Source organism: Phascolarctos cinereus, unplaced genomic scaffold, assembly GCF_003287225.1.
Source record: "Phascolarctos cinereus isolate Bilbo 61053 unplaced genomic scaffold, phaCin_HiC Scaffold_5;HRSCAF=322, whole genome shotgun sequence".
Taxonomy (NCBI): Eukaryota; Metazoa; Chordata; class Mammalia; order Diprotodontia; family Phascolarctidae; genus Phascolarctos; species Phascolarctos cinereus.
This window is the reverse complement of record NW_027555958.1, coordinates 29,450,333-29,477,452: the sequence shown is the minus strand read 5'-3', so window position 1 is coordinate 29,477,452 and position 27,120 is coordinate 29,450,333. Positions and strand designations below refer to the sequence as shown.

Sequence of the window (27,120 nt, the reverse complement as noted above, 5' to 3'; positions counted from 1 at the left end):
TCCCTCTGGCCCCTTAATATTCTGATTCAGGACCAGCCTCGCAGCAGTTCGGCCCCTATAAGAGAATGAGTTACCAAAATGGCAGATGGGAGCCGAGGTTCAGAGCTGGAAAGGCCCTTGGAGGTCAGCCAACCCAACTGAGGAAACTGAGACCCTGACGAGTGCCTTGCCAAAGGTTGCTCTGGTGACCTGGACAACTCGAACCCAGATCCTCAGGCCTCACATCGAGCATTCTTTCTGTGGCTCCCCACTGACATGGCTCTGAGACTGTGGTGGACATTTGTTTTGTCTTCTCTAACCCTCTCTGTTTGCATTCTGACATTCATGCATCCTAGGGGCAGCTAGGTGGCCCAGTGGGTAGAGCACTGACCTTGGAACCCACTTCATCTTCCTGAGTTTAAATCTGTCCTCAGGTACTTCCTAGCTGTGTGACCCTGGGCAAGTCACTTCACCCTGTTTGCCTCAGTTTCCTCATCTGTCAAATGAGCTGGAGAAGGAATTGGTAAACCACTCCAGTATCTTTGCCAGGAAAACCCCAAATGGGGTCAGGAAGAGTCAGATGCAACTGAAAAATGACTGAACTGAAGGAGAAACCTCGGGACCAGTGAGATAGGAGGAGGGTGCTTGTGTTCTGCTGGGTAAGCTCAAGTCACCAGGCCCAGCATGCTTGGATGGGTGATCTTGGGTGATTTTAGAAAGTTGTTGCCTTTGGGGCAGCTAGGTGGTGCAGTGGATAGAGCACCGGCCCTAAAGTCAGGAAGACCTGAGTTCAAATCTGACCTCCGACCAAACACTTGACACTTACTAGCTGTGTGACCCTGGGCAAGTCACTTAACCCCAATTGCCTAAAAAAAAAAAAGTTGTTGCCTGGGGCAGCGCAGTAGATAGAGCTCAGACCTGAGTTCAAATCCAGCCCCAGCAACGTGCTGCTTACTAGCTGTATGGCCCTGGGCAAGTCACTTAACCGTATTTGCCTCACCAAAATGCAAAGCAATAATAATAATAATAATAATAATAATAATGATAAAGAAAGTCATTGCCAGTGAGAGAAGAGCTGTATGACCAATGTGAGAGTGAATATCCTGATTTTAATTGTAAAAGAGGACAGATGGTGGAGTGAGTGAACTGTAGGCCAGTGAGCAGTGAGGGGTAGCCCACAAGGCCTAGCTCTGCTGGAGTTAGTATAGAATCCTAGGATGTTAAACCTGAGAGGGGCATTAGGTAATTACCTCATTTTACAAACAGGGAGCCTGAGGCACAGATCAGGGGAAATGACTTATCCAAGGTCACCCAGCAGTCCTCCTGCCATCTTTAGGGAGCACCCTGGTGCCTTCCGCAGGAAGGGAGGTGTGGTGCCTTGCCTAGCCCTTCTCCTCCAGCCCCCAAGCTCCTGCAGAGATTTCTTGGGCTGTGTTCTTAACTGTAGCATCCACCAAGAGCTTAAATAAATCCAGTGAGAGGAAGCTGACTGGGGAGGGGATTGTGGAGAAAAGAAATGTACTGCACATCTGGTGGGGGGCTGGGGATGGCGGGTTAGGATGAAGGGAGGGAAGAGCGGAGATAAAGATATATTTCTGGGACCAGCAGGGGGTTATCGAAAAGGAGACAGGCGCCTGAATCCAGCTCCCAACCTGCCCAGCTGCCCACCTGGGTGCAGTGGGAAAGGCACTGACTCTGAATTCAGAGGATCTCAGTTCAAATCCTGCCCCTCCCGCTGGGTGCCTGTACCTCATTTTACTCTCTCATTTGTAAAAATAAGGGCTTTGGACTCAGAGGTCTCTGAGGTCCCTTCCACGTCTAAATCAGTGCACATAGATCATAGCACATAGTAGGTGCTTAATAAGCGTGTACAGATTGATTGACTACTCCCATGACCTTCACCTCATTTCTCTGAGACTCAATTTTCTCATCTGTAAAATGGAGGTGAGACTTTACAGAGTCACAGTGAGTGACTGTGAGTCCTTAAAGCATGTTATAGATATAAACTAATACAGGGTGTCCCAAACCCTTAGCACTGTTTTCATTTTCATAGCTTAGAATTAGGGGGGCAGCTAGGAGGCGCGGAGGATAGAGCACTGGCCCTGGAGTCAGGAGGACCTGAGTTCAAATCCAGCCTCAGATACATTAACACTTACCAGCTGTGTGACTCTGGACAAGTCACTTAACCCCAATTGCCTCACCAAAAAACCCAAAACTAGGACTTTGGGGATGCTCTGGGTAATCCAGCCTCAGATACATTAACACTTACCAGCTGTGTGACTCTGGGCAAGTCACTTAACCCCAATTGCCTCACCAAAAAACCCAGAACTAGGACTTTGGGGATGCTCTGGGTAATATGGTGGGGTGGAGGTGGGTTGGGCCTGGCTGGGGGGGATGGTCTTCATTTGCCAAAGAGGTTAGGGCAGGTAGAGTGAGACATTCAAAACCAGCTAGGGCTGGAGGGAGACTGAGCTGATGGAGGGGAGGGGTCTTGGTGGTCCTTATGTGAAAGGCCTTTCATTTCTTTTCACCACTTCTAATTCAGAGAAACCTCAGAAATCTCATCTTCCCTGCTGCAGATGGGTCAGGACAGGGCAGCATCCGTATTGTAGACAGAGGGCTGGGCTCAGTCAGAGGCCCAGGTATGAGTCCCACCTTTGCCAGCTGGAAGCGGTTTCCTACACTGTAAAATGAGGAAGCTGACCAGATGGACTGAGGTCCTTTCCAGATCTCTGATCGTACCTCGTGAGCCTGAGCCTCAGTTTCCCCATCTGTGCAGCAAGGAGGTTGGGCCAGCAGACCTCTCGGTCCCCCGTAGCCCTGGATCTAACCTTCTGTGCATGCAGCTTTCACAGACAAAGCCTGTTCTTTCTCTAAACCTGGAAAGTCAGGGGGGCCCTGGGCCAGCGTCCCAGGAGGTCGGCTTCTCTTTAATCATATCTCTGTTCCCGTCAGCAGCATCACCGCGTCCGTCAAGGCCCACACTCTGGGGCTTTCTGGCCTCAGCTGTATTCCCAGTCCATTTATTTTTAAATTGTGCCTTCGTCTGCCAAGGCCACGTGGGTCTCTGTGGAGATGCAGAAATCTCTTGGATTGTACAGATAATCCCTCACCTTCCCAGATGACTTCTACTCCTGTCCAAAGCTCCCTCCCTTCACATCTGGAAGTGGATGGGGCCAGATGAAGGCTGCCCATTTCAAAAATGGAGGCAACCGAGGTACAGAGAAATGAGATGCCTTGAGTTGGCGTCCTTGGCCCTTAGCGAGAGACCCCAAGGTCCCATCCAAAGCACTGTTTCCAACAAGAACTCAGAGGTTCTAAAGTATTAGAGCTGGAAGGGCCCTTAGTACTAATTTAGTCCATCTCTGACCTTTGTTTAAAAAAACAAACAACTTTTTATTGCTATCTTGTGTTTTTACATTACCACCACTTCCCAATATGTCCCTCATGTAGACAGCCATCCCTTTTAGCAAAAAACAAACAAGAGAGGGGGAAAATCAGTTCCACAAAGCTAACCATCCCATCTACTAAGTCTAGTAGTGTATACAATATTCCACAGCCATAGACACCCACTTCTGCAAAGAAAGAGAGGACATTTATTCTCTTCTTCAAGGTCAGGCTTGGTCACTGTCATTACACAGTCTCTCTCTCTCCCACCTTCCCCCCACCTTGTCTCCTTTATACTGGAGACTGAGGCTTGGAGAGGGGAAGGGACTTACCCAAGGTCTTATGTGGTCAGTAAAGGGAGTCAAGATTAAGACCCCAGCCTTTGAACTCCATCTACTGCCCCACGGCTGGAGTCAATCACTTATGTGTTCCAGCCCAGCCCAGCCCTTCAAGCTGGATCTCAAACCAGAAGCATTCTGGGTGCTTCTAAGTCATCAATGGAAGGGAAAGAATGATTGGAGAAAAAAAAATCACCTTGTTTATTTACTTTTCCTTTTTTTTTTTTCAATTCCTACAAAGTGTTTCCTGAATAACCTGCTGTGGGCAGGCGGCCCCTCCCTCCCCACCCCACCCCCTCAAAATCATCTGGCATCTGGCAGCCCAGGGATGGGGTCAAAGGTCAGAGCAAGTCAGGGTGGCAGGACAGTCCTGGGCAGATGCCCAAACCCAGCATTTCCTTGTTTGATCTTGAGGAAGTTGTTTTAAGACACCAGCCCAGGCTGCTTCGATCCTTGGGACAGGTCGGGAGAGGGCTCCCCTAGCTGCCTGGGGCAGAGGGACTAGGGGAGGAAGATGATGGATTTCCTAAGGAACATTTTGGTAAGTCCGATGGCCACAAGGCCCCCCCGGGGAAGAAGCCCGCACTCCCTGGAGCTGACATTTGGCAAGTGGCCCCTGGTACCCTGGCAGCTGTTTGTCTCCACGCAGTGTGGATCGGCGTGTTAGCCTTGGAGGAGGGAGGAGCCCGAGGGGGGTGTGTGTGTGTGTCTGTGTGTGTGTGTGTGTGTGTCTGCGTGGGTATGTGTAGGTGTGTGTCTCTGTGTGTATGTGTGGGGGGGGTGTAGGTGTGTGTGGGTGCACCTGTGTGGATGTGCGTGTATGCGGTGGAGAAAGGCAGGGAAGGCTGCTGTCTAGAGACGAGTTGGGGAGGGGCCTGGTGCTTCAGGGTGACAGGAGCCAGGTGGTGAGGCTGGGGTGTGGAAGTGCCCCCCATGCCCCATCCCTGCAGCTCCCTTGGGGACATCTCCTCAGCTCTTATCTTCGGTGCAACCAGGGTGAGGTTCTGGGACTCTGTGACCCAGCATCACACCCCCTTTCTGCTGCTAGCTACGTTTTTGACCTTAGACACCACTTCATCTCTCTCCACCTCAGTTTTGTCTCCTGTCAAATGAGGGATTGGACTCAGTTACCAGATCGTGCATTTGGAGATAGAGAGAATCTCAGATTTAAACCAAGCCCTGTCATTGGATGGAGGAGGAGCTGACACCCACAGAAGGTGTCACCTTCCCAAGGTCACAGGGTTAGGAAGGGGCAGGCCAGGATTTGAACCCAGGTCCTCTGACTCCAGACCACACAAACACCATACTGTTTCTAATCCTAACATCCTCTGAGGAACATGGTCACAGCCCGAGGCTGTGCCAACTCACTGGGCGGAGTTTGCTTTTCAGGGGGGAAGTGAGAAGGACAGATTTTCTAGTTGGTTTCCATCTGGCCGGAGGTATGCCTCTTGCCAAAAGGGCATCTCCCTTTTTGAGTGGGTGACCAGCCCAGTCATAAATACGTCTCCCTCCCTTCTCCTGAAGTCTCTTCCCGCCATGGCATCCTGCCTCAAGGATGCCCTGGGAGGGGTGAACTCAAAGGTAACATTGATCTCAAGCCAGGGACTGGCCAACTGCCCACAGACTGCTGACCAGGAAGGCTGGACAGGCCAAGTGAGCCACACTGCCTTAGAGCCTTAGAGGGAAGGCAGTAGGGTGTACTGATTAGAGCATTGAGCCTGAAGTTAGGAAAACCTGGGTTCAAATCCTACCTGTGGATGTTAGCAGCTATGCAATCATAAGTAATTGACACTACTTCAGCTGCCTCTTCTGTAAAATGGGGATAAAAACAATTGTAGCTTATTCTCATCAGGCCTGCGTGGCGCAGAGAGTACAATTAATTAATCAATAAACATTTTTTTTTCTTGGTGAGGCAATCGGGGTTAAGTGACTTGCCCAGGGTTACACAGCTAGTAAGTATCAAATGTCTGAGGCTGGATTTGAACTCAGGTCCTCCTGACTCCAAGGCCAGAACTGTATTCATTGATCCACTTAGCTGCCCCAATAACATTTTTTAAAAAAGCAATTGGGGTTAAGTGACTTGCCCAGGGCCATACAGCTAGTAAGTATCAAGTGTCCTATCAGTCACGTCTGACTCTTTATGACCCCATTTGGGGTTTTCTTGGCAAAGCTACTGGAGTGGTTTGCCATTTCCTTCTCCAGCTCATTTTGCAGAAGGAAACTGATGCAAACAGGGTAAAATGACTTGCCCAGGGTCACAAAACTGGGTCTTCCTGATTCCAGTCTGGGCACTCTATCCACTGCACCACCTCACTGCCCCTAATGAAGGACACAATGGAAGAGAGAGACAGACAGAGACAGAGAGACAGACAAAGACAGACAGAGACAGAGAGAGACAGACAGACAGGCAGAGACAGACAGAGACAGAGAGAGAGAGACAGACAGACAGACAGAGACAGAGAGACAGAGAGATGCATTAGGGTTAAGGTTAGTTAGCACTTATTTTGATAAGTACATTCATTATGAAATTTGTCAGACCAAGGACTATAGAAAGGGAAAGAGGCTCCTAGAGGAGGTAACCTCAAAATTAGGGATTTAATTTAATTAATGAGAAAGAAGGAATAATAATAGTTTGTGTTGATCTTGCTTGAACTTGCTTTTCTCACCAGAGCCCAGGTAAGGCATGCAATATACATGTTACTCTTCTCACATGGAGGCCCAGAGAGGTCTAACTTGCCTATGGTCCCCCAGTTAGGGAGTGCTAAGCTCTCTGTCTTAGGGTCCATCTCCCTTCTGTCACACCCAGCCAGGTGCCCCCTTCAGTCTAGGCCAGTAGGTTCCCTGGCTATTGTCTGCATATGTCAAGTTTATCACCACCGTTGGGTCTTCTGCCAAGCACAGAGGACGTCCTCAGTAAATATTTGATTGATTGATTCAGTCAAGGATATGGAGCTGCTTCATCTAGTTTGATTTTTTAATAGATGGGATTAACTTATAAATGAATGGCTCCATGCCAAGGGGAAATCCCCAGCCATTGTGGGTTCTTGGGCAGGTGAGTGACTGGATACCAGGAATATTTTGGAAGACAGATCTGGCAGTGATGGGAGCTGTGTACAGGATGGACCAAAGTGGGGAAAGAAGATAAGAGCAATCAGGATGCACTTATTAAGCACCTACTATATGCCTGGCAAAATATGCAGCCTAAAGACCGTAGGACTTTTCCATCTGACTTGCAGCTGAAGCGATCCCTGTGTGTTGTCTCCTGCCATTAGAATATGAGTTCCTCCAGAGTTGGGACTGTCTTACTTTTCAGCGCTCATTACAGTCCTTTACACACAGTAAGCACTTAATAAATGCTTCCCCCCCCATTCATTCCTTCATTCAGGCATTGCGCCAAGCACTAAAGATACAAAAATAAAAGATCCCTTGCCCTATTCCGTTGAAGGAGACAGTGTGTGTATACATATAATAAAATAGCTGCATTGTAATTTAAGGGAAAAAAACACCAGCAATAAGGGGAGTTAGGGGGAGGGAAGGAATAATGAATATGAAACCTAGCGGGTGGATGGGCCCAGCCAGATGTAAGCTTCTTGAGGGTAGGGACCAATTGTGGTTTTTCATACCCTCAGTGCTTAGCACAGTGCCTGGTATACAGTAAGTGCTTAATAAATGCTTGTTGATTGAGAATGTAGCTTATTAAGCTCTCTCTATTGTCTTATCCCCAATGGATTGTAAACTGAGTGTGGGCTACACGCTCAGTATGGTGCTTAATAACTCATTGGATTGGGTTGGATTGGATGGAACCTCCAAGAGAGACAACAGTCAGACAGTGAGCCCTGGAGTAGACTAGGCGCTGGGGAAGGAACTCCAAAGACAGCTCCCCCCTCCTCCTTGGAAGCAGAGGCTGTCTTTTGTCCATGAAGACAACTCTAGCGATGGTCTCCCACCTCCAAAGGACACGCACCTTGAATTGGTTTTCCATGAGTGAGAATGGCTGCCACGGAAATCTTCGCAATCTCTCTTAAGGGTTTTCACTCAGTGCATCCAAGGAGGGGGATTAGTGGAGCGATTTATGTTCATCGAGTGATGTTAACGATGACTCATGTTACTATTGTACTTTAAGGTTCGCAAAGCCCTTTTCTTACAACCATGTGGGAGGCAGGTAGAGCAAATATTCTTATGCCCATCTTACAACCGAGAAAGCTGAGCTAAGTACTTTGCTGAGGGTGCCGTGGCTAGTGTCTGCCATGGTCTCCGATCCCAGGCTCTAGAACAGGCCAGTGCCCACGCTCTCTAACCACCTTGGGTTTGTCTTGTATTTACTCTGGATATATTTATTCTGCATAGACAAATATCCAAAGGTCGTCTTCCCCATAGAACGTAAACTCCTTGAAGGCAGGAGTTACTTTTTTTTTGTCTTTGTAACCCCAGTGCTTAGCACAGGCACGTAGTAGGGGCTTAATAAATGCTTATTAGTTGATTGACTGATCTAGTCCAAGCCCCTCATTTTATAGATGAGAAAATGGAGTCCCCAGTAGGTTAAATGACTTTTACAAGGTCATGCAGGTAGTAAGTAGGACCTGGAGAGGCTGCCTGACTTGCCCACAGTCACCCAGGTAGTAAATGGGATTGTCTGTTCAGAGCTAGAAGAGACCTCAGAGACCAAATAGTCCAACCCTCTTATGTTACAGATGAGGAAACTGAGGTAGATATGATTTACCTAAGGTCACCAGGTAGTCAAGGCAGAGCTGGGATTGGACCCCCGGTCTTCCGGCTCTAAGATTATCCCTCTTTCTGTCTTTCATTCTCTCCTCCCACCCCACGGTGGTGCCTCCAACCACAGCAGGGCCCAGATTTGGACCCAAGGACTCCGATTTTAAGTCTCCAAGGTTCTTACCAATCCATCAATCAGAACGTGTAGCATGCACCCAGGACCTTGGCCTTATCATCCAGTCCAGCCCAGTGTGCCCAGTGCCAGCATTCTGGCTGAGTAGCCCAGCCACCCTCACGGTCACCTCCCCCGGGAATCATGCCTCCCTGGCTTTCAGATCCACTGCTTTCTTTCAGTGGTGGAAGCAGCTGCATGGGCAGCCCAAGTCAGATGCCATGCTGCCTTTTATTTTTCTTTTGGTGGTACCATGAAATGAGCAGGCCATGGGGAGCTCAGCTGGGAGCTGAGACTAAATAATGTGCACCCCCATTAAGCATGTCAGTGGGCAGGGGCAGCTAGGTGGTGCAGTGAAAAGAGTTCTGGCCTTGGAGTCAGGAGGACCTGAGTTCAAATCTGGCCTCAGATACTTCACATTTCCTAGCTGTGTGACCCTGGGCAAGTCACTTACCCCAATTGCCTCACAAAAAAAAAAAAACTCAAAAAAAAGAATGTCAGTGGGCGACAGCCAAGCCTGCTTCCAACAGGATTTCATTCCTTGAGCATCTTTTCCCCCAGTTCTCCATGTGATCCTCCTTCTTAAGAAGCACTGGTGTTAGTGAGTTAGCATAAGGAAGACCTGGGTTTAAATTCTGCCTTTGATACTTAGGGCCTGTGTCATCACGGGCAAATCTGTTTCCTTATCTGTCACATGAGAAAAAATACCGCAGCAAGGTTGCAGGAGCGTTGTGGGGATGACATGAGGTCATGTATGTAAGGTGCGATAGATGTGTGAGCTACCACTGTTCTATCATTTAACCATTTCCTGCTTGAGGTTTTCTCAGATTGTTGTTACTGGGCTGCTTTGTGGTCAGTTGTAATAGAGGGGCAGCTAGGTGGCATAGTGGATAGGGCACTGGGCTTGGAATCAGGAAGACTCATCTTCCCAAGTTCAAATCCTGCCTCAGATACTTATGAGCTGTATGACCCTGAGCAAGTCACTTCACCCTGTTCACCTCAGCTTCCTCATCTGTCAAATGAGCTGGAGAAGGAAAATGGCAAACCACTTCAAGGAAACTCTGCCGAGAAAACCCCTCCAAATGGGGTCACAAGTCAGACACAAATATAGTTATTAATGTCATCTCTCCCTCCCTGTCTATGAGTTCTGTGAGGGCAGGGACTGAACCTTAATTTAACCTTCATCGTTCTACAGGACCCTCTTAAGAAATGATCATTTTGGGGCAGCTAGGTAGCGCAGTGGATAGAGCATTGGCCCTGAAGTCAGGAGGACCTGAGTTCAAACTCAGCCTCAGACCAACTGCTTGGCACTTACTAGCTGTGTGACCCTGGGCAAGTCACTTAACCCCAATTGCCTAAAAAATTTTTTAAAAAAAGAAATGATCATTTTGGTTGCTTGGGTAGGGCTAGGATTCCATGAGCTTGAAGGTCACTCCCAAGTCTAGAATCCAGGCTTTCCCTCCTGAGGTTGGCTTCGCCTTTAAGGACAGGCCTAGTTTCTTAAGGCTGGGGAGGGAGTTAAACAGAAACGCTATTTCCCAGGCTATGATTTTGTATGTCAAGCTTGAGTTCTGGGCAATTATTTCATGGTTGACTTGTCAAGTTGCTAAAGTGGTGGTTGCAGTGAGGAAAGCTGGCAGCGGGTCCCCTCCCAGGCGGCAGTGGCTGTTGCTAATAATAAGTTAGACGGCTCAGCAAGAGAGTTGCCGTGTTATGTTCCTGTTTGGAAAACCAGTCTGGTGTCCTGGCTTTCCCGGCCGCCAAAAGTGGGGGAGGGGACACCCCTTCCTCCCTTCTCGAGGAGACCTCGAGCTGTGCTCTGTTGTCCCGGACCCAGGCTGGCTAGCTGGGGTGTCTCACTGGGCTGTGCCCATGTGGCCTCTACCGATTGGGATTTTAGCTGGGTCCCAGAGGCAGAATCTACCAGCCCAAGCCGTCCCGCTTACTCACCGTGCTTCTGAATGGAAAATGAGGCTCGTTCTTATGGGAAAACAATAACTGCCTGCTTGGAAAGCCAACTGAGTCACAGAGAAGTGGCCGCAGGCCCAGCCGAGGCTGCCTTGTTAACTTTGGCACTGGGGACTCGGCCATCTGCTTCTAGATCACGGCCTTTGTGGATTTTGAGAGGCAGCCTGCCATTAAGGAGAGAATGTGCTTTTGGACTTAGGAAGACCTGGAGCTACACCGGCATTGTGTTCGTAGGCGAATCACTTCACCTTGTCTGGGCCTCAACGCTCTCATCTGTAAAACTGGGGGAGGGGCTGACTCAGGGACCTCAAAGGTCCCCTCCAGCTCGACATCTACAATTCTGAGTTATTGGGGGCTTTCAGCACCAGCCTGAGACGGTCCAGATGGAGCTGGGCTTTTTGCTAAGGCACGCTCCTGTGGGACTGAGGGTAAGGAGAGGGTCTCTTCCAGAGAGCACCATGGCACTGGAATGGAAGGGACCTTGGAGATCACAGAAGAGCTAGCTAGCATTTATATGGTGCTTGAAGATTTGCAAAGATATGTTACCTCACTTAATCCTCACAGCCCTGTGAGGTAGGTGCTATTTTTTTTAACAAGTGAAGAAACTGAGGCTGAGGTCAGGTGACTTGGAAGGCAGGGGGTGTCACACAGCTAGTAAGTGGCTGAACTCAGGTCTTCCTGAATCCACTGCGCTCTCTCCACCATGCCACCTCCCTAAGTCATAGCTCTAGAGCGGTGAAGGACCTCAGAAGTCACCCAGTCCACTACCACCCTTTACATTTTAGGAAACTGAGGTCCACAGAGGCCCAAGCTCATATAGGTAGTGTCAGAGGTGAGATCTGAACTCAGGACCTTGCCTCAAAGGTCAATGGTCTATCTACTGTACCATGCTGCTTCCTTCCCCCAAACCAGCTTCCCTTCCCTTTCTACCTTCCAGAAACTCATTAATTTATCTACATTTGTCTAGCGCAGGGATGGGGAATCTGCAGCCTCTGAGGCCACATGTGGCCCTCTAGGTCCTTGGGTGTGACCTTTTGACTGTGTCCAAGTTTTACAGAACAAATCCTTTCATTAAGGGGATTTGTTCTAAGGGCCACACTTGAGGACCTAGAGGGCCACATGTGGCCTCAGAGGCCACAGGTTCCCCACCCCTGGTAGTGGATATCACTGATAATAGAAGGTAAACCTCTGGAGGGCAGCAACTGTTTCTGCTTTTGTCTTTGTGTCCCCAGCCCCCAGCTCAGTGCCTTGCACCTAGTAGGTGCTTAATAAATGCTTATTGGTTGATTGCATGATTGAGCTTCTGATTTGCAAGAACAGCTCATCTGGAGGGGAGGGGAGGCCTCTGGCTTGATTGTCCCTGGAGCCACCTACTTCCCCATTTCCTTGCCCTCTTCCCCTGGACATTACAAAGGTAGCACCAGGGATGTCTGGGATAATCCCTGGCATTCCTTCAAGAAGGGAAGAAGCTGGTTTGGGGGTTTTCCATCTGGATGAGATCCCAAATAGTACATGACATCACCCCCTGAACCCCCTGGCCCTGTTGTAAGCCTAAACCTTTGTCCATGCTAGCTGTCTTCATGTAGGCTTTCTCCCAGCAGGTTGGGCTAATGGCTTTGGCTCCCTGAGACAGCCTGGAGCCTTGCTGTAGCCACCTACCCCCAAAGGGATCACTGCTTGGCCCAGAATGAGCTGGCTGCCCAGAGCTCTGGCCTCCTGAGAGCCTCCCCCTCCTCAGCTCTGCCTTAGGACTGGCCAATATCCTCAAGTGTTTGGTTTTTTTTTTTCAAGTAGAATATTTTGGTCTTCAAGCCCAGCAAAGACAAAATCTAATTATCCTTTCTCATGTTTCAAATTAATTCCGTCTCTGTCCAGCGTCTGCTGCTCTTTGTTGCTGGGGGGAGGAGAAAAGATTTTCTTAGACAGTTTCACTGACCTCTCTGTTTCTCTCTCCCTTTTCTCCCCTCCCCTCTTTTGTCTTACAGTCTGCAGAATTCTTCGAGATGTTGGAGAAGATGCAAGTAAGTGTCCCAGTCATGGGGTTGTCCCTCCCTTGCCCGCCATTAAGAAGGCCAGCTCCTTGGGCACAGAGATGGTTTTTTTTTTGGGGGGGGGTACTTGTATGCCCATCACCTAGCTCAGTATTAAGCACCTAGTGAGTGCTTAATAGATACTTAATGGACTGATTGATGAGGACACTGGGCCTCAGAGCAGAGAGAGTTCTGACAGACAGATACAGCAACAACATGGGACCCACCAGTATTGAGAAGCTCACCAGTGTGCCCCCTAGTGGTGGGTTATGTGGATCCAGGATCCAGCAAAAAAAAGAGACCTATGCTTGAGTTACTTGCAGCCCTGCCATTCATTGGGCACCTTTCATACTTAATGGAAGTCAGTGTACTTAGCAGGTAAAGAGCTGGACTTGGGTTATTGGGTCTGATGGAAGCATCAGATCCTAGATGCAGAGCTGGAAGGGACCTTGGAAATCATCCAGTCCAATCCAGCTGAAATGACCCAGGTAGTAAGAGGTAGAGTGGGATTCGAATCCGGGTCCCCTGACTCCACATCAGGAGGACCTGGGTTCAAATCCTACCTCAGATACTTACTTGCTATGTGACCCAGGGCAAGTAAGTCATTTAACCGCTCCCATCCTCAGTTTCCTCATCTGTAAAATAAGAAAAACAGCCCTTATCTTACAGAGTTGTGGGAATCAAATGAGATAATGTGGAAAGCATTTTGAAAGCCTTAAGGTGCTATCTAAATATTTCTTATAAGTATTATTCTGGGATAGCTGGGGAAGATGCCTTATATTTATTTGCGTGTTCCAGGATACATTCATTCTTCTTCATTGAGGAATGAAAAAAAACCCTCTCTGCTAAAGGCATGATGGTCTTTTAGTCCAAAAGTCTCAAAATCTGAGAATGTCACAGCTATAAGTGACCTTACAGCACATCTGGTCCAACCTCCTCATTTTACAGAGGAGGAAACTGAGGCCCATAGTCATGTAAGAAGCAGCATGGTATTGTAGAAAGAGCCCTGATTTGGAGCCAGAAGACTTGGGTTCAAATCCTGCCTCTGATGCTTACTACCTGAAGGCACTTGGATTTCTTAGGCCTTAAAAATGAGGGAGTTGGCCTAGGCCTTGCCTAAGGTCTCTTACAACTGTGACAGAGATTCTTAAATGAGGCAACCTCTCAGGATCCCTCCAGCTCTTAAGTCATGACTCTAGTCCATGGCAAAGCTTGGACTAGTAGCCATGTCTTTCTAGCTTCCATGTTGGAATCTAGGTGAAAAAATATAATAATAATGATGATGACAATGATGGTGATGGTGATGATGATGATGACGGTGATGATGACAATGATGGTGATGATGACAATGATGGTGATGATGATAATGATGGTGATGATGATGATGGTGATGGTGATGATGACAATGATGGTGATGATGATGATGGTGATGGTGATGATGACAATGATGGTGATGATGACAATGATGGTGATGATGATGATGGTGATGGTGATGATGACAATGATGGTGATGATGATGATGATGATGGTGATGATGACAATGATGGTGATGATGGTGATGGTGATGATGACAGTGATGATGATAGTGATGACGATCGTGATGATGATGATGATGGTGGTGGTGATGATAGCTAATATTTATGTAGTGATCACTATGTGTCAGGCATGATGCAGAGTGCTTTTCAATTATTATCTCATTTGATCTTCACAACAACCCTGAGAAGTAGGTACTATTATTATCCCCATTTTACAGAAGAGGAAACTGAGGCAGACAGTGGTCAAGTGACTTTCTTAGAGTCACACAGCTAGTAAGTGTCATAGGCCAGATTTGAACTCAGGTCTTCCTGACTCCAGACTCAGTGCTCTATCCACATATGATATATCCCTGCTCTTGAATTTATAGCTCACTGGGGAGATAAGATTTAAGAACATGACACATCTCGTGAGAGCAATACAAGGAACCGTAATAATAATAAATAATAGCAATATTGATGATGATGATGATGATGATGATGATGATGATAAAGAGAGGCAGTGTAGCCTAATGGATAGGGACCTGGGCTCAGAGAGGAAAGTCTTGAATTCCAGTCCCATTTCTGGTGCATTTGGGTATGTGACCCTGGGCAAAGCTCTAAGAACCATTTTAGAGCCTGTACTGATTGGCATTATTAGAGGGAATTCCTTACACCAAGGAAATGCTCAATCTGGTCCATTTTATAGCTTTCTAAAGTTGGCAAAGATTTATTTCATTGGTTGCTCACAAGGACCCTGTGAAGTGGATAACTTCATCCCCATTTCATACCTAAGGAAACTGAGGCTAAAGGTCATCCCAAGTGCTAGACTCTATTTAGATTGTGTTACTCTGGAGAAGTGAAAGTTTGGCTTGGATTGGGCTCAGGAAAAGCTTCAAGAGGGACATTGGAGCTGGAAGGAAGGGCAGGGTTTGGACTGGCTTGGCAAATACTGATATACCACCACTTTTGCCTATTCAGAAGGTCCAAGGGGTTATGACTAACACAAGGCAAGGGTGACCGACCTCTGACTCAGGTCACTTCTTTACCTGCCTGGGACAATGGCTCTGGCTCTGCCACCACCGCGAAGCAGGCCTGTGCTGGGCTGGAGGGCCTTTTCTGACCCGAAGCAACACCTGTTGGGGAGGAAGGGCTCTCCCACACACTCTTGGCCACTATCAAAGGAAGAGGTAGCCTTCTGATTGCCTTATCTGAGGCCAATCAGCTTGGTAAAGTGACTAGAGAGATAGAGGCACTTTTTTTCTCAGTGCCTCAGTTTCCTCAGCTGTAAAATGAAGGGACTGGCCTAGAAGCCCTTCCAACTCTCAATCTATGATCCTCCCTCCCTGTAGTTACTTCCCAACCCTCACCCCATACACACACACACACACACACACACACACACACACACACACACCCCTGCAGAGCTACCTGTGAACCTCAATGCATGGAAACTCAATCATAGTGATGCCTGGCACCACTGGGCAATGAGCTGTTGTCCCTCATTCTAGAAACACTCATTGAGCATCTTAGATATGGAGGTGCTGGGAGGGAGATTCAGAGTAGGACACCCCTCCAGCCTCAGGGACCTCAATCTCATAGGAGGCACCTACATGAGCCACTACAATACAGGAGGGAAGGTGGATGTGGGGGGAGAATCACAGAGGGATGAACAGTTAGTTTGGCATGGGAAGAGACCGCTTCCTCCTGGACTTCCCGGAGCCCAGGTTGGCAGGGAGAGAAGGAGTGCGCCTCCCTTTGGGAACGTGCCACACCCACCACCTAAAGGTTAAAGTTTTGTTTGTTCTTTATGATGGCAGATGAATAAACACACTAATGGACAGGAGGACATTTATTAAAGGAAAACCCTGTACCAGCACTGTATTAGGTACTGAGGATTCTGATACAAACACAAGACCATTCCTGCCCTCAAGGAGTTTACATTCTCCTAGGGTGAGACACACGTGGGGGAGTGGCTTTTAGGGAAGGGCATTATGGTCTGGGAAGGCCCAGGGAGGCTGAGCGTAGTCAAATTGTGTCTAGTTTTAGAAATAAGCACACTCCTAATTTTAGTCACCCTCACTGATATCCAACACAGAGTTACAGGGAGAAAAGACTTGGAGTCCCTTTTAAAAGTCTAGACCTTTTCCGGGGTAGTGAGGTGGCACAGTGGATAGAGCCCTGGGCTTGGAATTAGGAAGACTGGTCTTCATGTGTTTAAATGCAACTTCAGACACTTAAAGCTGTGTGACCCTGGGCAAGTCACTTAGCCCTGTTTGCCTCAGTTTCTTCATCTGTAAAATGATCTGGGGAAGGAAATGGTAAACCACTCCAGGATCTTTGCCAAGAAAATCCCAAATGGGTCACCAAGAGTCAGACACTACTGAAAAGACTGAACAACAAAAGGCCTTCTTCTGCTCCAGTGTTAGTCCCCTGTGGTGATTGGTGGGGTTTTAATGAGAGTCTCAAGGGCCAGCATGATCCTTCCTCATCAAAGAAAGATCTGGAGACATGGGGAGGTACTCCAGGACCCAGAGAACAGACTGATTCACTTTAGAAACCTTTTTGGTGAGGGCTAAAACAAAAAGGGCAGCTGATTACTAATCTGCCTAATCAAGAAATCCAACTAACCAACGCCACTTGATTCCTAAGCGTTCCAGGAAATTGGGGTCTTACAGTAATTAAAAAGTGGCCACATTTCCACTTAATGATTAACATGGAGCTCTAGGAACAAAGGAGCCTTGATTTAGAGCTGAAAGACACCTTGGAGGCCATCAAGCACAACCCCTGCATTTTACAGATGGGGAAAATGAGTCACACGGAAATTAAGGGGCTTGTCTAGATTCACCCAGCCAGTGTATGAGGCAGGATTTGAATCCAAGTCTCCTTAATTCTGATTATAGAGCCTTATCTGTCACCCCTGGGTAGGGGCAAGGAGGTAGAGCTGGGGAACAGGGCTGAACCAAAGTCAGCTCAGTTCCTGATATCAGACCTGATGCAGACCCCCCTTGGCATTTGCCTGGTTACCCATGCCCTCTCCCTGCCCTGGTCCTACCATGACTCTGCAGAGCAGAAAGCAGGCATCTCCATGGAGAATTCCCATAAAAGGCTCTGGCTGCTTCCTAACTCTCCACTCCCATTGCTGCAGGAGGTCTGGGTGAGTCGGGGTGAGGGAGGCAGCCCTGGTCCCCACTGCTCTCTGCACATCCAGGCCAGTATAGAATTGGTTTGGAACATTTCATTCTCTGGGGCTTGAGAACTGGAAGGGGCCTTGGAAATCACTGAGTCTAACCCCCTTGCTTTATAGTGGTGGAAGCCTGAGCTCAGAGAATGGATTACAAACTCCTTGGAGGCAGGGATTTCTATTAGATTACAAATACCTTGAGGGCAGGCACTGTCATTGGCCTCCCTTTTTAACTCTAGTGATTGGCACAGTGACCGGCACATAGAACTTAATAAATGTTTATTGATTGATTGATCAACTTGCCCACGATCACACTGATAATAATTTAGCAAGAAAGGAGATTTGAACTCTGATCCAGATGCGGTATGATAACATGAAATGGAGGCTGACTCTAGAGTCAGAAGAGCCGGCTTCAAATACTAACTCTGCCACTTGCTACCTGTCTGGCCTTGGGCGAGTCAGTATCACTGACCCTCAGTTGCCTCATCTGTAAATGGGGATAATAATAAGTCCTCCCAGGGTTGTGGTGAAGTCCAACTGTCACAAGGTATATAAAGCACTTTGTAAACCATAAAGTTCAATATAAATTTTCTCTGAACCTCAGTTTCTTCATCTGTAAAAGAGAGGGACTGGCTGAGATGGCTTCTGCAATCCCTTCCGGGCTCTAGGTCTGTGAGCTGTGGATCAGGGTGCCTTCCGCTCCCATCCCAGGGCCCCCCAGATTTCACAGAGGAGGAGACTTGCAGAGCCACACAACTAGTGAGTTACAGAGCTCAGAGGAGGCTCCTGATGCCGAGTCCAGGACCCTTTCCACTATCCCTTATTACTGTTCCCAATAATCATCAGAGAGCTCAGATTCATGATTCACAGAGCTAGCTGGGTGAGCAGGCAGCGGTTCATTCTTTTTAATAGGCAGAAAATCTGATAACAACCCAAGCAGAGATGCCTAGGAAAAATAATTCCCTCCATCTGCAGAAAGATATGTGATTTTCAAAGTGGTTTCATGTCTATTAATTCACTTGAGTCCTATGCCAGCCCTAGGAGGTAGGCGGGGAAGGGGTTATTTAGCCCTGTCACAGGGGAGGCAATAAATGCTCAGCTGGAAAAGTACTGGGTTTGTAGCCAGACGACCAAAGTTCAAATCCTGATTGCCATTTGCTAACCATGTGACCTTGGACAAGTCATTGCAAACCTCTGAACCTCAGCTTCATTCTCTCCCCAAAAATGGGGCTGGGCTGCATGACCTCTAAGAGCTCTCTGTCTCTAAATCTACGATCCAGTGGTTTGCCCAAGGTCACGCATACAACTAGCCAGTGACAGCTACAATACGAATCCAGCTGTCCAGACTCCCAGCCACACAGCCTTTGTCCTCTAGCACAGTGCCTGGCCTAGTTGGTGCTGAATTAATTGGTTTAAATTGATTAGATGGCTGTGCTGCTCCATTTGGGTCCTCAAACAAAGATTCAGCTCTAGAGAGCTAGCTGCCAGAGGGACATGCTGATGATTCGCCTTCCTCTAGCACTTTGCAATAACAAAACTTTTTTTAAACAAAATTAATTATGCTTTATTTTAACATTCATTTTTTAAAAAGTGATGGATTCCCAATTCTCTCTGCTCCTTCAGTCCCAAGCAATTATGCTATCAATCATACATGTGAAGTCCTGCAAAGCATATATCCAGGTTAGCCATCAGTAACAAAGTTTGTGATGGTTTCTACACTTTCGTTGTCATTCCAGGGCATCAAGTTGGAGGAGCAGAAACCAGGACCCCAGAAAAACAAGGTGAGCTAAGTGGGGGAGGTGACATCCACATGGGTCCACGAGGGGCTCAGATCAGAGTCGGTGGAGAATGATTTTCTCAACTGGGCAGAGAGAAGAGTAATTCTCAGCAGGGACATCACAGGAGCATTTGGGCTCTGACTGACGGAAAATCAAGCCCTTGTTGTACAATTTTCCATCTCCAACCTGCTTGGCCTTTAGATTTTCACCAAGAGCCATTTAAGTGACTGGCCTTGTCAGTCTGGTGCGTTCCTAAGCAGCTGAGTGAGGGTGATGGTGGGGGAATGTGGATTTGATGTGGCTCTAGGGACCAGAGGGCAAATGGGAAACTGAGGCTGTGGTTGTAGCACCTTGCTTCTCCTTGACCAGGCAACCTCTTTCCCTCCTGTCCCCACTTCTTGGCACCCTCTGTCAGCTACAGAGAGCAACTTCTCATTTGTAGGGGTCAAGAGGCAGTTCCTATCTCTAGGAGTCAGCCCTTGTCTGGGAGGATCTGAGCCTGATTACCAGTTTTAGCCATCACCTGTAGGAGTCTGGTTCAGCTGGTATCTTAACAGGGTATAGGATTTACTCCTACTACAGGTTCCTGGGGTGAGGTTACCTCAACAGAGGCTTGACTTCAACTCCTCCCGCCCCTTTATGACGCTTCATTAATCTCCAATCTGTGGATAGATTTCCATTCTATGGGGCATAGAGTCAACTACCATCTACAGGAAACTGGGGCAGCTGGGTGGTACAGTGGATAGAGTGATGGGCGGGGAGTCAGGAAGACCTGAGTTCAAATCCAACCTCAGAAACCTACTAGTTGTATCTTTAGCAACTATTCCAAAAGTCATAGCCTAGGCCTCATTTCCTGCAGAGAGAAGGCTGATTACATCCCAGTGACAAAGCCATGAAGAATTATAAAATTATGTAAAGGTCATCCCTGGCAGAGTCACTTAACATCTGTTAGAGTTTCCTCAAATGAAAAATGGGAATGATTTACTAGCACACACCTCCTAGGGTTGTTGTGAAAATCCAATAAGATAATAATAATAATAGCAGTGCCTGGCACATAGTAAGCCCTATATAAATGTTGGCTATTATTATTATTTAGCCCATAACAGTAAAAGAAGGAAAATATAAGAAATTTGGCCTCAGCACCCTCTATTAGTACCTACCCATTAGTCTGTGAGTCAGACAACAAACACCGATGGATATGCTCCCTTCTGCTCCCTCTCAACCCACCCCAAGGCACAGAGCCTGGAACTATTTTTTGGCCCATTGCTCCTGGAATCCTCCTTTGCCAGGCTATCCACAGGGCAATTGGGAAATTACAGTCATAAAGAAATAAAGGTCTCATATATCTCAAAATATTCATGGTAGAGAAAGAAAGAAAAAAAGAAAGAAAGAAAGAAAGAGAGAGAGAGAGAGAGAGAGAGAGAGAGAGAGAGAGAGAGAGAGAGAGAGAGAGAGAGAGAGAAAAGAAAGAAAGAAAGAAAGGAAGGAAGGAAGGAAGGAAGGAAGGAAGGAAGGAAGGAAGGAAGGAAGGAAGGAGAGAAAGAATAAAAGAAAGAAAAGAAGGAAGGAAGAGAAAAGAAAAAAGAAACTATGAGGGGCAGCTAGGTGGCGCAGCAGATTAGAGCTCTGGCCTTGGAGTCAGGAGGACCTGAGTTCAAACTCAGCCTCAGACACTTGACACTTACTAGCTGTGTGACCCTGGGCAAGTCACTTAACCCTGATTGCCAAAACAAAACAAAACAAAACAAAAAACTGTGTGTGACCATTGACTGGTGAGTGTCTGAACAAAATTGTGGCACATAAATGTATTTGGGAATCACTGCACCACAAGAAAGTGATGCATTTGAAGAGTTCAGAGACATTTGGCCAAGACCTTTTTGAACTGACACTCAGTAGAGTAGGAAGTGAATCAAGAGAATGATGAACAAAATAACTTCAGTTGTGTAGGAAAGGAGAGCCATCAGACCAAGCTGAATCCTGGCCCGTTGCCATTATCACCGATGGCTCAGAGAAGAGATAAAGAAATACACCTTCTGCCTTTACCTAGAGAAGTTGTCAGCTGTCTCTGATGGCAGTTGGCTTGGTTTCAGTGTTTTTCTTTGGGAAAGGGAAGGCTCGCTGGCTCAAAAGGAGGTCTGTCTAGACATGGCAATGATGTGAAAGCAAACAATATCAATAAAACTCTTTAAAACTCAAAAATAATTAGAGGCATAAGGAGCTCTTTCATGTACCATCAGGGAATAACAGCAGTGACTTCTGATTTGTCTTTTAGGATGACTACATCCCATATCCCAGCATTGATGAGGTGAGTATGAGCCTCTTTACCAGCTAAACTGCAGATTGCTCTGTAGAGAATCATCTGGGATAATGGAAGGAGAGAAAAGTCATCCCTAGCGATGATTCTATGAGAAGGGTGGTCTCCGGGCAAAGTATCTTGGGACTGGGAGTTGGGAGACCTGGATTTTAGTCCTGTTTCTATCACTGACATGCCCTGGAACCTTTGGTCAGTCACTTTCTGGACCTCAGTTTCCTTATTTGTAAAAAGGGATTGATAATCCATAATCATTCTAAGGATACCCTGGGTAGTTGTGTCCAGAGAGTGGGGAAAAGCTATTAGAAAGGATAAGTAAACCCTCTCACTCACAAATGCCCCCATCCCCTAGTCCTTGGGATAGTGAAAAGAGCACTGATTTTGTAGCTATAGGACTGGCCTTACCTCTTACTAACTGTGTGACCTTGGGCAGTCATCTAAACTCCCTGGGCCTCAGTTTCTTCATCTGTAAAATGAGAGAATTAGACTAGAGGGTTACTGAGGCCCTTCAGGCCCCGAGTCTATGAAGTCTCTCAGATTTGTCCTCTGTCGCTTCAGTCTTCAGTTGCTAAACCTGAAGCCCTCCTATTGCAACAGGGCATCCAGAGGGAACTAATATGGGCCTTCCCCATTGCTTCCAGATTGTGGAAAAAGGAGGCCCTTATCCACTGGTCATCCTGCCTCAGTTCGGGGGTTACTGGATCGAAGACCCAGAAAACATCGGCACGCCGACATCGTCTGACAGCAGCATCTTTGAGGAGGAGGAGGAGAACCTCAGCCCCGGCATGTTTGGCTACAGGCTGGAGTGCAAGGGTGAAGCTCGGGCGTACAGGAAATACTTCCTAGGGAAGGTGAGCGGGAGAACCCCCAGCCCCCTGCCATAGACCCTTCTTCTTGTTCCCTCCATCCCCTCTGCCCTCCTGCCAGTCCTTTTCTCCTCCTCCCCTTCTCCTTCTCTTCCCTTTCCCAATTTCCTTCTCTGTCTCCTTTCTTAGAACTCTCCAAGGTCATGGCTGGTGAACAGAGGTGAGCTGGAGCCAGCTCATACTATCTCCCAAGAGCTGGCTGTTAAATTTCCACTGTGAGATTTTATGCCTGCTGTGGAAATCCCCAAAGGTTACACATTAGGGCTTTGTTTTTGTTTTGTTGATGGTCTAAATTTCAGATTCAATTTAAAAGTGTGTACTACTATACATTCCCCCCCACACCCCCTCAGGGAGCTGGTTATTAAACATTTACCAGCATACCGTGGCTGGTGACAGTGCTTCAAAGAGGAGTGACTCACCCTCCACAGAGGGAGAGGGTCAGAATCCATGTTTATGTCTCCGTCCCTATCATTGTGTTATAGAGAAGCAACTTGATTGGATGGTCAACCTAAGGAAAAGGATTGTTTAGAAAGTAGCAGCATCAGGAAAAAAAAAATTAATTGTGTAAAAGATTATAAAAACAATGGGAAGAAAAGGAAAAAAAAGCAAACCACTTGGGTTATTCAGTGTGTAGGGCTATCTATACCTCAACCTCTTCCCTTCAGCACAAGCATTTGGGAGTTGACTGCCGGGTGAAGCCTCCTTCACTAGGATCTCACAGGTTTGGTGTCCAGTGGGAGGACCCACCCTGATTCCTTTTTTTGATCAGCTGTTATTGCAGGATTACGGGCACTCAGAGTTCAAAAAGACCACAGGCTACTGTAGAATCTTCCTGGGCCTCAGTTTCCCTCTTTGAAAATGACCAGATGGCCTCTGACGTCCCTTCTTGCTCTCAATCTATGATTCTGGGAAATTAGTTGTAGCCATAGCGGCTCACTTTCACGCCATTTTGTTTTAAAAGTGAGGCTTCTAAATTGGGTCATGGAGTTAGCAGAGGGTGCCTCATGGCCAGGGTAAGTCAGGTCCCCTGACTGAGCCTTAGTTTCCAAGTCTGGAGGAAGGGCCCCAGAATGTTGAGAGACCTGGAGACTCCACCTGGTGAGGATGAGCTGAAGGGCCTGAGGACATTTAGCCTGGTGACTCTGGGGGTATGGGAAAGGGCTTTCATCTGTCTGCAAAGAGACACTCTACATCTCCTACTCAGCCCCAGGATACAGAGTGGGAGGTGGAAAGAGGGAGGCTTGAGTGCCATGTGAGAAGCAACATGGCACAGTGGAAAGTGTGCTGGATTAGGAGTCAAGGGACCTGGGTTCAAAATCTGTGATCCCAAGGAAGAACAGCAGAATAGGCCACCTTGGGAGGTGGGGTGGTGGAGAAGAAGTGCTTTTGCTGGAAGTCAGGGAGGCTGTTAGCTGCTTGGCAGGGCTCTTAGAAAGGGAATCCTGAGTAAGCTGGGGGCTCAGACTTCTGGCCTCCAGGTCCCCCCATCTCTGAGGGTCTGTGATCCCTCATCTATAACACCTCACCACACTACCTGCCTTGCATAAGACTTCAGAGGGTTGTTATTGTCACCAGAGTAACTGACATACTTGCGTGCACCCCTCTTTTATGTTCCTTTCCCTTGCTGATTGGAGTCGTTTCACCACCATTAACAACAATCTGTGTACAAATCATCCTTATTTGTCCTTCAAAGCAGCACCCAGACCTGGCAACACATTGGTAGCCATGGATGGATTGAAAGTCACCAAACGACATCTATTTAAACACATTTTATAATTCAGACTGCCCATTCCAACTGTCTTCTATCCTCCCTTTTTTATGCAGAAAACACTTATTTATATAAAGTGGTCATATATATAAATATTCAAAAATATTAACCAAACTTAGAAAAAATCAGCTTTGTCTTGATGGTTATATTTTTTTTAAAAGCTGAAAAACATAGTACTATATACAATCTGTTATCTTATTGACACCAGATATTAAAAAATTTGTCAAGAACATGTTAAGTTTAGGTAAACAAAGGAGAATTTAAATAAATTTACATAAGACCACAAATTTAATTCTTTTAAAAAAATCTTTTATAAGCACTAGCTATAGAATCAGATGCTTTAAAAAAAAATAAACTTTAAGGAATTAATGAGATTTTAAGAAATTAAGAGACTAAATTACTTTTCATCTCCAAAACACACACACACACACACACACACACACACACACACATACACACACTCAGTATACACTAGTAAGAAAGTTTCCAGTTCTTGTCAACAGCACACCTTCCATTTGATCCAATTCAATTAACATTTATTAAACACCTACTACATGCAAGGCAGTAGGCTTTGAGGATGCAAAAATGGAAAACAGCATAGTTAAGGACAGGTGGCAAATAAGCATGATTGAATTTGATAGGGAGCATGCATGGATGCGTACGCGCACACACATATACACACGGTATAAATTAGCAAGAAAGTTCACAGTTCTTGCACACACATGTATGCGCACTCACACAGACACACATGCACACATCACTAGCCATAAAACCTAGGCTTCTTAGATCTCCCCATTCCTTTGAGGGCACTCAGCTCCTGAGACTTTGGAGACTTCGGTGTGTCAATGAGGGGTGGGCAGACAGCCCCAGGTTTTCTGAGTTAACTTACCTTTTCTGTTTCTGTTTCTAGGATCATTTAAATTTTTATTGTACTGCCAGTAGTCTGGGAAACTTGATTCTGTCCATCAAGTGTGAAGAGGCGGAAGGCATCGAATACCTGCGAATCATCCTCAGGTGAGAACCACGATGCTGCTGGGGGCCTGGTGTCTGCACTAGGGCTGCCCTTCTGAGTAGACCAGGGGATACCGTCCTGCCTCTGTCTTGCTGTGATGAGGAAGACTGGCCTGGCTACATCCTTGGGCCATCTCCAACCCTGTCCCTTGGTGCCTGGAGCACCAGACCCCTCATCTAGAGCCGCCGTGGGCTCTGTACTCTTACTCCCTTTGGTATATTTTTCAGCCTGGGCTGAATTTTCTTCAGTGGGTTTGAGCATATTTAGGCACCGATGAGGCCAAGGTCATGGGTTTCATGATCCCCATGAGGGAACCAGAGAAAAAAAAATTCTGCTGATCTAACCTCAGGCCATCCCTTTAATCCCAGTCAATCAATCAACTAATCACTCAAATATTTATTGAAAGGCAGCATAGCAAATTGTATAGGGCACTTAACTTGGAGTCAAGAAGACCTGAGTTCAAATCTCACCTCAGACACTTTCTAGTTGTGTGACTCCAGTGAAGTCACATAACCTGTCTGTGCCTCAGTTTCTTCATTTGCCAAAGGGAGTAGGAGTTGGGTTAGGTGCCCCCCTGAGACCTCGTGTAGCTATAAATTTATGAACCTATGAAACACTTACTGTTAGCCAGGTGCTATGCCCGGAGACTGTGTGACATTTGGAAGGCCTTAGTGTATTTGAGCAGCAGCATGGCACAGTAGATAGAGTACAGGACCTCAGTTTAAGGCCTATTGGGCCTCTGACTTCTACTAGCAATGTGATGCCTTTAACATCTCTGAACCTCAGTTTGCTTCTCTGTAAAATGGGTATAATCATACCTCCCTCTTGAAGCTAAAATGAGATAAACCTACATGTACTGTATAAATGCTTTTGTTGTTGGCCCCATTTGGAGTTTTCTCGGCAGAGGTACTGGAGTGGTTTGCCATTTCCTTCTCCAACTCATTTTACAGATGAGGAAACTGAGGCAAACAAGGTTAAATGACTTGACAGGGTCACCCAGCTAGTAGGTATCTGAGGCTAGCATTTGAACTCAGGTCGTCCTGACTCCAGGGCCAGTGCTCTGTGCACTATGGCGCCATCTAGCTGTCTATATAAATGCTATTTAGAGTCACCATGAACTTCATCTGAAACTGGGTGATGTCCCCAAATGGCATTTCTTGGGGGTGGCATTCCTATGTCTTTCCAAACCCAGGGCAAATAGCAGGGACACGGGACTCCTCCATCCTGCCTCTGCTCCGAGAAGGGATGTGAGGGCAAGCAGCGGAAATGCACCCGCGTGATCCCGAGTGAGTCCTTGACCTCTCCAGGCCCAAGTTTCTCCAACTATGAAATGAGGGTTAGGGCCTCAGTGGCCTTTGAGGTGCCTTCTAACTCCAAAGTGGGGAATGGCACTGAGCTTCCAACAGCGGTCTGCCTGGGGCCTCCGCGTCTCATGTCCCAGCCATGATGCTGATGTGACCGCCTGGACCGTCCTCTACAGAAATCCCACACAGACGGCCTCGAAGTGGCCACTGAGTGGGTTTCAAGGAGTGCTGTCCATGGCCCCTCTAAGATCTCTGAAGAGCGTTTGATTTCATGTGTGTGAAGGGCACTTGGTCTCTAAAGGGGTCCTTTAGTCGGAAAGAAAATAATCACCCCCTTCTTGCCTGATTTATAGCAGGGAGAGCAGCATACTGAGAGTCAGAATCCACGTTCTGGTCCTGGACGGCCATTCACTTGCATGACCCTGGACTAATCACCACCTCTCTCTCTGGGGCCTCAGTTTCCCTACTGTAAAATGAGGGGGAGTTCCTGATGGTCCCTCCAATTCTACCATCCTTTCATATCAAGGCTGGCCCTGCTCTGTAGCTATGTAAAGCCCTCTAGATACTGGGTGTGCTCAAAGGCGGGGTACACCTGGATACCCAGACTTACCCGACAGATGGATCTGAGGGAAGTTGTTTGCATTATGGAATGATTCATCCCACAGGGATTCTTTAAATAGCCCGCTCCCCAAAGCATTTATAGTAAGATTCATAGGATTATAAATCATAGATCTAGGGCTGAAAGGGATGACAGAGAACATACCAATCCCTTCATTTTACAGAGGGAGAAACTGAGGCC

At 47.2% G+C, this 27,120-nt stretch overlaps 1 protein-coding gene across 1 annotated transcript in view; it reads left to right on the top strand.

Annotated features, from left to right (window-relative positions):
• RAP1GAP2 (RAP1 GTPase activating protein 2) overlaps positions 1-27,120 on the top strand; it is a 259,328-nt gene that overhangs the window by 177,445 nt on the left and 54,763 nt on the right. The window contains 5 exon segments of the mRNA XM_078154757.1: positions 12,543-12,578; positions 19,019-19,063; positions 21,333-21,365; positions 22,013-22,222; positions 24,916-25,019. Of these exon segments, the coding sequence (XP_078010883.1) occupies positions 12,543-12,578; positions 19,019-19,063; positions 21,333-21,365; positions 22,013-22,222; positions 24,916-25,019 (428 nt within the window).